Genomic DNA, 16884 nt, shown 5'->3' with positions numbered 1-16884 from the left:
AAGCTCCACTTGAAGAGATTGTTTGCTCCAAAGTTATTGTTGAATTAATTCACGAAAAGAAGTGCTCAAGAGTTTAAGACGAGTTGCGTGGTCTTGTTTTCTGGAGACTAATCAAGTCTAAATTTAGTGCAACTTCCAACAGAACTGTTCCAGTGACCTATCTCCATGTGTTATTGTGGGGGGGGCTCTCTGAGCTGTGTGGGAGCTCCCAGCATCTGTACACGTCGAGTGCTGATCCCATTCCCAGCATTGATGTCCAGTTCCAGAGTATGCTGTTAGCAGGACCTCAGAGTTCCATGCAGAATAGAGAACATAGCTGGTAGCATAGTGATAATGGCACTGGGCTAGTAATCTGGGGGCGGGGCGGGGCGGGGCGGGGCGGGGGGGGGGGAGCGCAAGTAACACTATAGGGACATGGGTTCAAATCTCAGCAATGGTACTGGGAGGATTCACTGCAGGTGTCATAGGTTAGCGCTGCTGCCTCACAGCACCAGGGACCCAGGTTCAAATCCACCCTCGGGCAACTGTCTGTGTGGAGTTTGCATATTCTCCCCGTGTCTGTGTGGGTTTCTTCCGGGTGCTCCGGTTTCCTCCCCCAGTCCAGGGATGTGCAGGCTAGGTGAATTAGCCATTGGAAACGTGTGGTCATGGGGAGAGGATGGGATGCTTTTCAAAGGGTCGATGCAAACACCATGGGTCGGAATGGCCACTTTCTGCATTGTAGGTATTCTATGATTCTAATGTTAATAATAAATCTGAATATAAAGTTAGTTTCAGTCATGGTGACCATGCCAATTATAATCAACTGTCATATAAACCTGTCAGGTTCACTAATTCCCTCCAGGCAAGGAAATCTGCCATCCTTACCCAGTCTGGCCTCCATATGACCCACGGTAATGTGGTTGATTCCTAGTTGACCACTGGAATGGCTGAGCAAGCCACTACGTTCAAGAATATTCTAGAGACAGCTAACAAAATCCAGCCGAACCAGCAATGCACCAATACCTCCAAAGAGCGAAAAAAGGCACTTACCAGAGGGGCTTGTATGTAAGAGAACAAAGAATGAAACAAAGTCGGAATAGTCTGTAGGCACAGCCAAAACGATGGTCCAACAGTGGAGTTTGAAGACTCTTTGACGGAGAGGTGAACTGATTTATGGTAAGAACTTGGAATTGTATCAGACCTGGGATCCAACGGCTCAACTTAGCACAGTGAGTACACAACAACTGGGCAGGACAGGGAGTGCATACTCTGTACAAAGCCCACCCAATTTTCCATCTATTAATTTGAACAGATGGGAAATGGTTATGTCACTGAAACAGAAATCCAAAAACACAAGTTCAGATCTGCTCTCCTACAATTGGTCTGAACCCATTTACAGATCATGGCTATTTAAAAGCCTTCACTATCAGGATGAGTATCTGAATGCATCGGTCTCATTTAGCCATTGCAACCTATATAAATGTTGTCAAAACACAACGATCTGTTTGCTGACACGATTAAAGCAATGTGTCAACCCTAGGCTGCCCTCAGTGTATCAAAGCTGTTAAAACACACCATCATGTACCAAAGTTGCAGTGGTTCAAGATGGCACCTTCTCAAATGGGATCAGCAATGGGTATTGGTCCAGTTGACAACACACATTCTGTGTACACAAGTTCAAAGATTTTTAAACATGGTAGAAGTGTAATCCTACTTATCCCAAAACATTCCTTTACAAATGGGAAAGAGAAAGAATAGTTGTTTGTACAGTACCCAAAAGACACCTCCAGTACAGCTACCCTAAAACACAGTTCCAGTTCTGATGAAGGGTCACTCGACCCAAAACCTTCTCACGCGACAACAAGGTGCAGGGCTGGATGAACACAGCAGGCCAAGCAGCATCATAAGAGCAGAAAGGCTGACGTTTCAGGCCTAGACCCTTCAACAGAAAGTGGGGAGGGGAATGGGGTTCTGAAATTAATAGGGAGAGAGGGGGAGGCAGATAGAAGATGGATAGAGGAGAAGATAGGTGGAGAGGAGACAGACGGGTCAAAGAGGTGGGGATGGAGCCAGTAAAGGTGAGTGTAGGTGGGGAGTTAGGGAGGGGATAGGTCAGTCCAGGGAGGACGGACAGGTCAAGGGAACGGGATGAGGTTAGTAGGTAGGAGATGGGGGTGCGGCTTGAGGTGGGAGGAGGGGATAGGTGGGAGGAAGAACAGGTTAGGGAGGCGGGGACGAGCTGGGCTGGTTTTGGGATGCGGTAGGGGGAGGGGAGATTTTGAAGCTTGTGAAATCCACATTGATACCATTGGGCTGCAGGGTTCCCAAGCGGAATATGAGTTGCTGTTCCTGCAACCTTCGGATGGCATCGTTGTGGCACTGCAGGAGGCCCAGGATGGACATGTCGTCTGAGGAATGGGAGGGGGAGTTGAAATGGTTCGCGACTGGGAGGTGCAGTTGTTTATTGTGAACTGAGCGTAGGTGTTCTGCAAAGCGGTCCCCGAGCCTCCGCTTGGTTTCCCCGATGTAGAGGAGGCCACAACGAGTACAGTGGATGCAGTATACCACATTGGCAGATGTGCAGGTGAACATCTGCTTGATGTGGAAAGTCTTCTTGGGGCCTGGGATGGGGGTGAGGGAGGAGGTATGGGGCCAGGTGTAGCACTTCCTGCGGTTGCAGGGAAAAGTGCCAGGTGTGGTGGGGCTGGAGGGGAGTGTGGAGCGGACAAGGGAGTCACTGAGAGAGTGGTCCCTCCGGAAAGCAGATAAGGGTGGGGAGGGAAAAATGTCTTTGGTGGTGGGGTCGGATTGCAGATGGCGGAAGTGTCGGACGATGATGCGTTGGATCCGGAGGTTGGTGGGGTGGTACGTGAGGACGAGGGGGATTCTTTTTTGGTTGTTATTGCGGGGACGGGGTGTGAGGGATGAGTTGCGGGAGATGCGGGAGACACGGTCGAGGGCGTTCTCGACCACTGAGGGTGGGGGGGCAGTTGCGGTCCTTGAAAAACGAGGACATCTGAGATGTACGGGAGTGGAATGCCTCATCCTGGGAGCAGATGCGGCGGAGGCGAAGGAATTGGGAATAGGGGATGGCATTTTTGCAGGAAGGTGGGTGGGAGGTGGTGTATTCTAGGTAGTTGTGGGAGTCGGTGGGCTTGAAATGGATATCGGTTTCTTGGTGGATTTCTCTCCACAGATGTTGCCAAACCTGCTGAGCTTTTTCAGCAATTTCTGTTTTTGTTACCAAAAACATACCTTGTAATTTTAGACTTGTAATTTTAGTTTTAATACCTTGTAATTTTACACTTCACACAGAGAGTGGTGGGTGCGTGGAATGCGTTGCCGGCGGTGGTAGTGGAGTCAGATACGTTAGGGACGTTTAAGCGACTCTTGGATAGGCAAATGGATGATAGTTAAATGTAGAATACGCAGGGTAGATTGATCTTAGAGTAGGATAATAGGTCGGCACAACATCGTGGGCCGAAGGGCCTGTACTGTGCTGTACTGTTCTATGTTCTATGTATATGTTCTTAATAGTATCTAGAAACAGTACTTGTGCAATACTCACACCAACGACTCCTTCTCGCACAGCTCTATAGTTTTAATTCAATTCTAACTTTTACTTATAGACTGGAACTGTGGTGGCTTCTTCTTGAAGTGATTCAGGTGCCTTACCTTAAATGTATTCAGCTTTAAGCAACCTCTCCCAGGCTTTATCCCATCACATATGGTCTGAAATGATCACTAAGTATTTATTTGTTTATATGTTCATTCAGAGGAAGTGGGCATCTCTGGCTAAGCAGCATTTATTGCCCATCCCTAATTGCCCAGAGGGCAGTTAAGGGTCAACCACATTGCTGTGGGCCTGGAGTCACATGTAGGCCAGACCAGGTAAGGGTGGCAGTTTCCTTCCCTGAAGGACATTAGTGAGCCAGATGTTTGGTTTTCCCCACCCCACTGACAATTAACATTGGATTCATGAATCATCATTAGACTGTTAATTCCAGATTTTTTTTTAATGAATTCACATTCCACCATCTGCCGTGGCAGGATTTGAACCCAGGTACCCAGATCATGACCTGGGTCTCTTGATCAACAGTCGAGTGATTACACCATTAGGCCATCACCTCCCCCAATGTCACTTCATTCATGGACTTCACAGGACTGTTTAAAATGACATTAAGGCTGAAATAAATCTTTCCCTAAGATTTGGATATTTCCCTTAAGCTTAAAACAAATGCATCCTGAACTTTTAAACTGGAGCTTTTTTATCTTGTTCGATTATAAAACCCAAACTACGCAGAGAAAAACCCATTAATTCTAAGGCTAGGCCTCAAAAACTGTTTTAGTAAATCACTGTAGTTACAGAAATACTTACAAGACAATAATTAACTTCACACGCACATAAAACCCACATTTTACTAACTCAAAACTAAAAACCCAAACTGACAATAAATTATATATGCAGTCGACATCACAAGTGTAAGGAATATCCCTCACTTGCCTGATGAGTGCAGCTCTAACTCTCAAGAAGTTTGACTCGAATGGGGACAAAGTCGAACTTAATCAGCAACCTATTCATCACCTTCAACATCCATTCCACTCATCAGTGATGCAGAGTAGCAGCAGTGTGTACCAGGTGTAAGCTACATTGCAAGGACTCAGCAAGTAACTTCCAAAAGCACTACCCAACCCACAACCATCGTCATCTAGAAGGACAAGGGCAGCAGGCACATGGGAACACCACCCCCTGCCAGTTGCCCTCCAGCCACTCACCCTCCTGACTTGGAAACAGATCATCGTTCCTTCATTGGCCCTGGGTCAAAATCCTAGAACTACCTCCAGGGCAAGTAGAGTTGGCCCAGCCAAAGATGCCCACATCCCATTACAGAATTTTAATAAAGGTCTGAAAACAATTTCCATATTTATTGGGCTCTCCAAGTAATTCAAGTATGTGACATGGTATTTCCTAAAAAAAACAATTTGCATTTATCTAGCAACTTTACTGCTGTAAAACATCCAGAGACGCTACACAAGATTATAATCAGGCTGACAAAAATTAGACCAACAAAAACAGAAATTGCTGGCAAAACTCAGCAAGTCTGGCAGCTTCTGTGAGAGAAAGCAGAGTTAATATTTCAAGTCCGGTGATTCTTCTTCAGAACAGCTACTGGAACCGAAACACTAACTCCAGTTCTCTCCACAAATGCTGCCAGACCTGCCGAGCTTCTCCAGAAATTTCTATGTTTGTTTCAGATTTCCAGCATCCACAATTCTTTGTTTTATAAAAATTACACCAAGCCACCTGAGGCAGAATTATAGAAGTTGCTGGAAAAGCTCAGCAGGTCTGGCAGCATCCGTGAAGAAAAATCAGAGTTAACGTGTTGGGTCAGGTGACCCTTCCTCAGAGTTCTGAGAAAGGGTCACTAGACCCAAAACGTTAACTCTGATTTCTCCTCAATTGCTGCCAGACCTACTGAGCTTTTCCAGCAATTTCCGTTTTTGTTTCTGATTTGCAGTATCCGCAGTTCTTTTGGTTTTTAAAAGGCAGAACTATGTCAGGTGACCAAACGGCTTGTTCAATTTTGAGGTGGTAGAGAGGTGAAGAGGTTCGGAGAGAGAATTTCAATGTTTGGGATTCAGAGCAATGACCAAACAACAGCACTAACGAAGGCAGGAGGTCGATGAGAGCCTGCATTTCGCGAACTGTAGTATTCCCAGGGGGGCCGTAAGGCTGGGAAAGATTACAGAGACAAGGAGGGACGAGGCCACTAAGAGATTTGAAAGAAAGGGTGAGAATTTTAAAACTGAGCTGTCAGAGCATTGGGAGGTCAGCGAGCACAGTGCGTGATGGGTAAACAGGACAGTGCAAGTCAGGATATGAGCAGCTGAGTTTTCAATTAAGCTAGAAATTCACTCCCTGTTTTTCTTGCAGCTACTCACTACACATGGCTCTTATGGACTTTCCTGCTGTGTCACCTTGTGAACTTGGCCCCAGTTCCACATTGCTAGAGATTTGGCTCGTGCTCCAAAGAGAAAATCATAAATCTCCGAGGTCAGCAGTGGCTGTCCTTCCATTTCACATACTGACCAGAAGTCACGTGTAACACGAAGAACACCCATTCCACACACAAACTGGCTTGTTTTGTTTTCCCTTTTGGCATCTTTCTCAGCGTGACATCAAAACCTACCCAAAAATTCATAAGGTTTAGAATGGAGGACAGAACGCAGTATTCTTGACAGAAAATCCTTGCCTTTATACAACAAACCCACAGCACATCCCCAAAGTGCTAACACCTGAAGAAGGAGCGAGACTCCGAAAAGCTTGTGTTTTCAAATAAGCCTGTTGGACTATAAGCTGGTGTTGTGTGAATTTTCACCTTGTCCACCCCAGTCCAACAACGGCACCTCCACATCAAAGTGCTTCACAGGCAATGAAATAGATCAGAAGTATTGTTGTAACATGGCAGCCAGAAATGAAACAAAGATCTGGAGATCAGAAACAAACAAGAACAGAAAGTACTGGATAAACTCAGCAGGTCTGACAGATGACACAGAAGTTGGTGGAGGGACAGGTAGTGTTAAGGAAGCGGGGAGGCTGCAGAGGGAGTTGGACGGGCTGGCAGAGTGAGCGCAAAGAAGTGGCAGATGGAATACGTTGTGGGAAAGTGTGAGGTTACGCATTTTGGTGGGAAGAACGGAGGAGTAGACTATTTTCTAAAAGGGGAAAGCCTTTAGAAATCTGAAGCACAAGGGGGCCCGGGAGTCCCAGTTCAGGATGTAGAGAAGATATTTCCACTAATAGGAGAGACTAGGAGCCAAGGACACAGGCCTCAGAGTGAAGGGACAATCCTTTAAAACTGAGATGAGGAGGAATTTCTTCAGCCAGAGGGTGGTGACTCTGTGGAACTCATTGCCACAGAGGGCTGAGGAGGTCAAGTCATTCAGTGTTTTTAAGACAGAATTAGGTAGGTTTTTGATGAGTAAGGGGTCAAGGGTTATGGGGAGAAAGCAGGAAAATGGGGTTAAGAAGCGTATCAGTGGAGTAGACTCAATGGGCTGAATGGCCTAATTCTGTTCTTATACCTTATGGCCTTATCTGTGGAGAGAGAATCAGAATTAACGTTTTGAGCTCAGTGACCTTCCCCAGAACTAGAAGCAGCTAGGTAAATGTGGTATACATGCTGGTGACATGAGGACTGGGTGGCGGGGCAGGGTGTCATGTAGCTGATAGGTGGAGATGGGACCCAGAGAGGGAGAGAAAGGAAAAGGATAGCCAGATAAAGGGATTGTTCATGGTAGGTCAGGGAAGAAAAGAAGCTCAATATGTAATATTGGTGACTAAGAATGGGTGAAATATTGACGAGGCCACCTGGGAAAACTGTCCTTCTTGAAAATAGTGACCATTGGATCTTTTAGTTCTACCTGGGAGGAGATTGCACCTCACATGTACAGCAGCCCCTCTGGCAGTGCAGCACTCCCTCACTACTCCAAGTCTCCGCAATGGGACTTGAACCCACAACCTTGTGACTCACAGGCTAGAGACTTCATGGTCCAACACGGGATCATTTTCTCTATAATCTCTCCACTTGCCACAGAATTGTGAAACGTTTTGAAAGAAGATATCTGTACATATTTCTGGTATTTTTCACTTACCTATCGCCACTATCAATTTCTAGTTACAGATAGTATCAATCACTGTTTACCAACTGCTGATTCCCACTGTCATACCAGCCTGACCTGGCCCTATGGATTAAGGCAGCCCCCAGATGGGCATTTGTACCGAATGCAGCAACGTTCAGATTAGCTCCCATAATATAACTCATCTGATTCACAGGCAGTGTGTTGGCATGGATAAAGAACTAGCTGAGCAAGACAAAGCGATTGGGGATATGGGTTTTTTTCCCCGTGTTGGTGACCTGTGACCAGTGGGTTTCTACAGGGATCAGTGCTGGGACTACTACTGTTTACAATATATGGAGGAAGGAAGTGAATGTACTGCAGCCAAATTTGCAGCCGAGCCAAAAATCAGAGCAAAGGCAAGTTGTGAGAGGGATACAAACATTTTACGGAGAGATATCGACAAGTTAAGCAATAGGAACATAGGAATTAGGAGCAGGAGTTGGCAGTTCAGTCCTTTCAGTCCACTCCACCATTTAACATGATCATGGCTAATCTTATCCTGGTCTCAATCCCACTCTCTACCTGCTCCCAATAGCCCTTTATCCTGCTTTTCATCATAAACATATCTACTTCTTCTTTGAATGTGTTGATCCTCTCAGCCTTTTTCTCTCCAAGGAGAACTATCCCAACTTCTTCAATCTATCCTCAGAACTGAAGTTCCTCATCCCTGGAATCACTCTTGTAAATCACTTCTGCGCACAAATAAATTCACATCTTTCCTATCATGTGGTGCCCACAGCTGTACACAATACTCCAGTTGAGGTCAGACCTGTGTCTTGTACAAGTTCAACATCACCTCCCTGCTCCTGTTCACTAAATTGATGCCAGAGATGAGGATGTATCTTATGAAGACAGGTTGAGCAGTTTAGGTCCATACTCTCTGGTAAATAATCTCTCCAATTGTCATAGAGAATCCCTACAGTGTGGAAACAGGCCCTTCAGACCAACAAGTTCACACTGACCCCCAGAGCATCCCACCCAGATCCAGCCCTCTATAACCCAACTAAGCTACACATCCCTGAACATTATGGGCAATTTAGCATGGCCAATCCACCTACCCTGCACATCTTTGGACTGTGGGAGGAAACCGAAGCACCAGGAGGAAACCCACGCAGACGCAGGGAGAGTTGCAAACTCCACACAGACAGACAGTCACCTGAGGGTGGAATTGAACACGGGTTCCTCGCGCTGTGAGGCAGCAGTGCTAACCACTGAGCTACTGTGCTGCCCCACAAGTCTGTACCAAGTGTAAGCTACATTGCAGGAACTCAGCAAGCATCTTCCAAAAGCACTACCCTACCCACAACCATCATCATCTAGAAGGACAAGGGCAGCAGGCACATGGGAACACCATCCCCTGCAATTGAACAAATAACACCCCACCTCCTCAGCTGTGTACACTCAGTATCGTAAATAATGTTGGGGAAATCACAGATTCACATGTAGAAATATGAACCCAGTCTATTGTATCCGGTGCTCCTGATGTGGTCTTCTCCATGTCAGTGAGACCAAACGTAGAGTAGGTGACCTTTTCGCTGAGCATCTTCGCCTGGCCCGAAACGGCAAGCCTAACCTCCTGGTTACTGCCCATTTCAACTCCCCCACCCCCGCACTCCCCCTCTGACATGTCCATCCTCGGCCTCCTCCAGTGTTGCTGTGACACAGAACGCAAATTTGAAAAACTACACCTTATCTTCTGCCTGGCACCCTACAGCCAGGAGGATTCAACATTGAGTTCTCCAATTTCAAATAACCTTCCCATCCATCCCCCAGCTCCCTTTCCAGCCCCACCTCTTCCGTTCCATTCCACCTTCTGACCCTTCCTTCCAGCCACCAACCAGATTCATCCCTCCCACCGACCAACCAAGTCACACCTACTACTAGTGTCCACCTATCACCACCATTCTGCTACCCCTACTCCCCTCCCCTTTATCTGCAGCACCCCCTACCTCCACATCCAGTCCTGAAGAAGGGTTATACCTGAAACATTGACTTCTCCTTTCCCCCAGATGCTGCCTGGCCTGCTGTGATCTTCTGCCTCTATTACCCTTACAGACAGCAAATGCTGGATTGCCACCACCCTCCAGTAAACATCTTGCCCCTTAGCTTCAATCTATGCCCCAGTCATTGATCTCTCCATCAAGGGGAAAAATTTCTTCCTATCTGCCCTATCTCTGCCCTTCATAATTTTATCCATCTCAATCGCCTCTGCTCTAAGGAAAACAACCCCAGTCTGTCCAATCCCTCTGCATCACTGAAACTCTGAAGCCCAGGCAACATCCTGGTAAATCTCCACTGCCCCCCGTCCAGCGCTATCATATCCCTCCCATCATGTGGATAATGGGGACAGCAGTGAGGACTTTGCCAACTCAAAGAGCACAGAGGCACAGGAGGAAGTCTCCTTGATCTCCTTGGTGCAGGGAGGTTAAGGGCAGATTTAGTGGAAGAAGTGAAAAGCATAATGGGTTTTGATCGCATAATCAAAGAGGAACCCCAGGAGGGTTGGGTAAATGGAGGTTGTACATTTAAGATCATTGGCAAAACCACCAGAATGGAGTTGAGATTTAATTCCATTTGTAAATTGTTCTCATCTGAAATCTGTTGTCTAACAGAGCAGTGCAAGGCAATTCAATGTTAACTGTCCAAAAGGATTGCAATAGAGACTTGAAAAATGAAGAACTTGCAAGACTATGAGGAAGGGTTTAGGAAGTGCGATGAACTGGCTAAGTCCACAGATAAATATTAATGCAAGACCGAACTTCTATCAACTAGAACAGTCCTCCACCTCCCACAAATCTGGACATCACTACTTTACAGTATTTTGAGTTTTAAAGCAGTTTATAGAACATTATTTCATCGTAAATCACAACATCGACTTTCCAATAGCAAAGGAAACTGAAAAACATGGAGAAATCCTTACGATGTATGGGCTGTTTGGATCAGATGTGATGGACTCGTTCTGGAGAGTGTTCTGCTGAGTAATCACATCCTCCCTCTGGTGCAGCTTCTGGTCTGAACGATCGTCATCGTCGGGACTCTGGAGGGAAAGCAACGGAGAGGTTTTCAGAAAGTACAAAAGTGTAATCCACTGATCAAACAGATTTCACTTGTGATCTGCTGTCACTTTAATAGGTTATTCTGTCCAGCTTTTTTCGAAGAAAGGTACCAAGCTGTCTCTAAGAATTTGTGAAGGCCTTGGGGTTTTTTAGTTGGAACAATGGAAGCAGCCTGGGTGTGGTAGGCTCTCACAGACCAAGCTTTCCAGTGTTTTTTTTAAAACAGTTTTTAGGTTTAGTTTTAGGCAGAAGCCTTTGAGGTCTCAAAAGAGTTGGAAGCTTCAGTGAATGTCTTCTAGCTGCTACTTTTTCTGAATTTTCTAGATTTTTTTTCCTCCTGGGTTGGAGAATTGCATGTGAGAATCTGTGTCTGAATCTGTCTTTTTGTGAAGAGGTGTGTTTATGGGATGTTACTATATTGGAACAGTCAATTAGAAATAGGTACTGTATCTATTATTTGGTTAACTTTTCCAATTGTTGTTATTCTAAGTTCTTCTTTCTTTTGTGTGTATTTTTAATGAAAGTGTTTAAATAAGTTGTGTTTTGCTTAATGTCAAGTAGCTTGACAGTCTCGTCACATCTGGAACACAGCACTTCGCATCTACCTTTGAAATAACAAGTTAGGGTCTAGGCTACATCCTCCCTCACCCCCATCCCAGGCCCCAAGAAGACTTTCCACATCAAGCAGATGTTCACCTGCACATCTGCCAATGTGGTATACTGCATCCGTTGTTCCCATTGTGGCCTCCTCTACATCAGGGAAACCAAGCGGAGACTCGGGGACCGCTTTGCAGAACACCTACGCTCGGTTCACAATAAACAACTGCACCTCCCAGTCGCAAACCATTTCAACTCCCCCTCCCATTCCTCAGACGACATGTCCATCCTGGGCCTCCTGCAGTGCCACAACGATGCCACCCGAAGGTTGCAGGAACAGCAACTCATATTCCGCTTGGGAACCCTGCAGCCCAATGGTATCAATGTGGATTCCACAAGTTTCAAAATCTCCCCTCCCCCTACCGCATCCCAAAACCAGTCCAGCTCGTCCCTGCCTCCCTAACCTGTTCTTCCTCCCACCTATCCCCTCCTCCCACCTCAAGCCGCACCTCCATCTCCTACCGACCAACCTCATCCCGCCCCCTTGACCTGTCCGTCCTCCCTGGACTGACCTATCCCCTTCCTAACTCCCTACCTACACTCACCTTTACTGGCTCCATCCCCGCCTCTTCGACCTGTTTGTTTCCTCTCCTCTATCCCTCTTCTATCCGCCTCCCACTCTCTCCCTATTTATTTCAAAACCCCCTTCCCCTCCCCCTTTTCTGATGAAGGGTCTAGGCCCGAAACGTCAGCCTCTCTGCTCCTATGATGCTGCTTGGCCTGCTGTGTTCATCCAGCCCTGCACCTTGTTGTCTTAGGGTCTAGGCTACCTTCTTAAAATAGTTTGGAGGGGATATGGGTCTGGTTCATAACACACAGATGTGAGGAACACTGGTTCCAGAGTTAATGACTGTATTTGAAAATATTTTTAAAAACCAACCTGTTCAAATGTGTTATGGAGCAGTCGGGGCTTGAACCCAAATCTCCCAGCTCTGAGACAGAGACACTACCATTGTGCTATAAAAGTCTTCTTGCTCTAGCTGAATCAAATAGCCCCTGATAATTGCACCTGATATCCAGCTCTATTCCAATGAAGATGACGGACCCCAGCTCAATGCAGCGTTCGCAAATGCACCAAAGGTGGCTTTCCAGACCAACCGGCCTGAAACTGTGAAGCGCTGGGCCAGAGAATCAGCAGGGCTTCCACATTTACCAACTCACCTCGTTCTCTCTTCCCAATCATGGACGGGATTACCCAGCACTGCTCTGTGCTGTCAACATTAGCTGGGAACCTGGATAGAACTCAAAGAGTTCCCCAAAATGAGAGAAGGGTGGGGACAAATATCTCCTTACACGCAGGATCCGTTGGAGCCTTGCTGAAAGGGATTGATTGCTTTACTGTCATTTTTTTAAGTCAATCTGCTTGAATATGTTAGAATACACCTCTGCAGCTGTTACATCCTGGCATGAGACTTGAACCTTCTGCCACATGACTGCTACTATCATCACATATTTAACAGATATATTATCACTCTATCATATAAAGAGGCCACTCAGTCCCTCCAGCCTGCCCCACCAGTCGAGTAGATTATGGCTGATCAGGTGGTTACCAGGATCAGAGAAGACAAACGAATAGTCCGTGGACTTTGTCGATTAATTCCCACGTTTCCACTGTGGCTGACCCACAACAAATTGCTCTGTTTCCATTAAGAGAGACAAATGTTTTGTCCTGATGCAAAGCTGCAGGAACTTCACTAGTGCGAGAAGTGTGGACTTGTTGGGCCAAATGGCCTGTTTCCATACTGTGGGGATTCTATGATAAATCTGTTCCAGAATCCCTGTAGTCCCATTACAAATTATTTCTGTGCAAAACAAAAATCAAGAGCAAAAAATAAAGAACTGGGGACACTGGAAATCTGAAACAAAAACTGACATTGTTGCAGAAACTCAAGCAAATGTTGTGAAGAGTTTGAGATTTTGATACAACTTTAGGTGACTCAGTGGTTAGTGCTGCTGCTTTACAGCACTAAGGACTTGCGTTCAATTCCACCTTCTGGTGACGGTCTGTGTGGAGTTTACGCATTCTCCCTGTACCTGTTTCTCCTCCCACAGGTAGGATGGATTGGCCATTCCGAATTACCCTGGTGTGTCCAGGATTAGCTGTGGGAAATGCAGAAATGGGAGGAGGGCACCTGGGTGAGATGTGTTTTGGAGGGGTTAGTATAGACATGACAGGCTGAGTGGCTTTCTTCCACACTGCAGGGATTCTATGACTCTTTGGGCACTTGCCAGTGTCTGCACAAGGTGCCCTGAGAGGAGTTGCCAATTCCATTGGATGTATTTCTCATGGTCCCATCATGATACCCCCTGCTTCCATATGCCCCACCAGCCACTGCCCATTGGGCAGGCCCAGCCTCATAGTGCCCTGGTTTCCTTGAGCCAAAATCTGCAACCCCATCCCTAAGGGCATTGTGTGTCTACCTACAGCACAGGGACTACAGCAGTTCTGGGCGGTAACTCACCACCACATTCTCACGGGCAACTGGGGACGGGCAATAAATGTTGGCTCTGCCAGTGACACTCCCATCCTATGAACCGGTTTTAAAGAAAGCCAATCAGAAAGCAAATAAAACTCTTTATTGCACACCTGATGGTTTCACAATTGTCAGTCAAATTGGTTCTTCTCATATTCAATCATTTTATTTCATTCAACAAGGCTATTCAACCTCATTGGCTTATTTTCAAAACACCATTTTGTTTTTACACCCTCTCCCTGGGTGATGTTCACAATGTTTCAGAGTTTATTTTTTTTTTAACATCTGAAGGGTTGGGAAGGTAAAGAACAAATCTGTATCTCTCTGTCAGACACAGAAGCAGCTTTAAACCAGGCCACTGTTTGGATCAAGAGTTGGAGCAAACAGAGATTGAAATTCAAGATATGGCCTTTCACATGGAAAACCAGTGGGTCAAAATGAACTTACTGAGTGAGTTTGGGAGCTCACTAAGGAGGACTGGAATTCTCCGAGAGGTAGGGGAAGATCTGCCAGTGTTGTACTGAGCGCCGATCTGGAGTAATGGTGTTCAGCTCTGGGCACTAAACCTCACAGAATCAGAGTCCGTAAAGTACAGGGAGAGGCCATTCAGCCCATCAAGTCCACATCAACCCTTTGATGAGCATCCCACACCCACCCTATACTCATAATCCCACAATTATCACACCTACCCTGCATATCCATCGACACTATGAGGTGATTTAGCATCATCAATCCACCTAACCTACACACCTTTGGACTATGGGACAAAACCACAGCTCCCACAGGAAACCCGCACAGACACAGAGAGTACACGCACACTCCTCTCAGGCAGTCGCCCAAGACTGGAATTGAACCCAGGTCCCTGCTGCTATGAGGCAGCACAGCTAACCACTGAGCCACCATGTCATCCGCTGAGGGAGAAGATAGTGCTTCTCCTGCACAGGGTGCAGAGCAGGTTTACCAGAATGATACTGAGCCAGAATGGTTAAATTAGCATTGGTTTGCATTGAGTATTGATGATTATGTTGATATTCTTTCTGATGTGTTGAGGTTGATTACTGAGTTAGGACGGGCTGACAGAAAGGAACACTGATGAAGAGTGGTGTAATCTTAAAATGAGAGTATGGCATTCCGAACCACTTCTTCACACAAAGGGTCATGGAAATTTGCAGCTCTCCCCACAAAAAACCTGAAGACCACAACTCTTTGAAACTGTAATATCAACAGTTTTTTATAAAAATGAAACACTGCAGCTGTTGGGCTACTGAAATTTTAAAAAATGGAAGATACTCAGAAGGTCAATAGATTTTAATTGGATAAAGAGGTTAAAAGTTATAGAACTAGTGCAGGTAAACAGTCAAGATACAAGATCTAACTGAACAGCAGAAGAGGCTGAATGGCCTCCTCCTGTTCCTGGATTTCATGGATGTTCACCTTATCCTCAAAGATGCTTATCTAGCCCCTTGAACTTCCGTAACACCTAACTTTGTGGGAGGCAAACTAAAACGTTGTTACTTTCAGAAAGATGCTGTGGAGAAATTCCTTTCCAACTCCCTCAGGCAACTGAGTAAATCTAGGAGACCAGCTATCCAATGACATGTCATCAGACATACTGAACTAAACCCCCCACGATGTCTCCCAACATTCTTACAAACAACGAACCAACATTTCTGGTTTGTTATGGCTCCAACGAAATGGAATCTGGAAGCTGAAACGTTATTTCTTTCCAGAAAGGATGATCTACACCACAACTGCGGTTTGTTTCCTGTTAGCTTCACTTGTTGAGGAGGCTCTTCAGTTTAATCTCCTGCAGCAAGTATTTGGAATTTGCTGTGAATGCTCAGTCCAGTGAATACAGTCAACACTCAGATCGATGGACTTTTGCTCTTAAAGGAATCCAGGCATGCGGTGAACAGTCAAGCAAGTGGGTTTGTGATGAAGGATCAGGCCACAATTGTATTCCATGAAGCAGCAGTCTCAAAAGGACCACTCTTGTTCCTATTACTTAAGGTTTTTTAATGTAAAGGGGTCTGTTAGCTGGGCAGCTGGTTCATGATGCAGAGTGATGCCAAATTCAATTCTTATACAGACTGAGGTCACCATGGTACCTTCAGGTTAAACCACCACCAGTTATCCAGGAATCTAGGACCATGGCAACTTCACCTGTTATTAAAGAAAGGGCATATAATTAATTGAGGGAGGAAACCAAATAGTTAATAATAATGTAATGCTAAGTTAATGTGTACAGGATGTTTACAGTCTACAATCAGCAGATCTGATTGTCAGATCTTCCAGCAATATGGCAGTAGTTAGAAGTATGTAAAATCACAAATGGCTTGTGCTCGAATGCAAAGTCGTCATATGACCAGTGGATTCAAACTTTCCACATAACTGCCCAGAGAATACAGTACAGATTTTTTAGCGGTAGCACAGTGGTTAGCATTGCTGCCTCACAGCGCCAGGGACCCGGGTTCAATTCCACCTTCAGGCTGTGTGGTGTATGCACATTCTCCCTGTTTCTGTGTGGGATTCCTCCGGGTGCTCCAGTTTCCTCCCACAGTCCAAAGATTTGCAGGTTAGGGTGGATTGGCCATGCTAAATTGCCTATAGTGACTAGGGATGTGCAGATTAGGTGGATTGGCCATGGGAAATACAGAGTTACAGGGATAGGGAAGAGGCCTGATGCTGGGACTAGGTGGGGATGATCTTTGATGGGTCAGTGTGGACTCGATGGGCCCAATGGCCTGCTTCCACACTGTAGGGATTTTAAATATTCGACTAAAGAAACAGAGAATTTCACCAACTGCCTCTACAAATCTCTGACCATAATTTACATTTCCTCAGATTATCTCTTTCATCTCAATCCAAATAGATAAACCTTATCTGATAAATGTTTTGAGATAACAAGGTGTAGAGCTGGATGAACACAGCAGGCCAAGCAGCATCAGAGGAGCAGGAAGGCTGACGTTTCGGGCCTAGACCCTTCTTCAGAAAATGAAGGGTCTAGGCCCGAAACGTCAGCCTTCCTGCTC

General features: G+C 45.9%; 1 protein-coding gene across 3 annotated transcripts in view; it reads right to left on the bottom strand.

Moving 5' to 3' along the window:
• The window catches only part of LOC109918686 (PRKC apoptosis WT1 regulator protein-like), a 129461-nt gene that overhangs the window by 41940 nt on the left and 70637 nt on the right, over nucleotides 1–16884 (bottom strand). For 2 of the 3 annotated variants that reach the window (XM_048607675.1, XM_048607678.1), the window contains exon 2: nucleotides 10586–10702. In XM_048607675.1, the coding sequence (XP_048463632.1) occupies nucleotides 10586–10702 (117 nt within the window). Of the gene's footprint in view, nucleotides 1–10585; nucleotides 10703–15514; nucleotides 16016–16884 lie in introns of all 3 variants that reach the window. The other variant, XM_048607676.1, reaches the window with a different exon arrangement.

Source organism: Rhincodon typus, chromosome 18, assembly GCF_021869965.1.
Source record: "Rhincodon typus isolate 14 chromosome 18, sRhiTyp1.1, whole genome shotgun sequence".
In the NCBI taxonomy this organism is placed as follows: domain Eukaryota; kingdom Metazoa; phylum Chordata; class Chondrichthyes; order Orectolobiformes; family Rhincodontidae; genus Rhincodon; species Rhincodon typus.
This window is presented reverse-complemented; position numbering and strand designations above follow the sequence as displayed.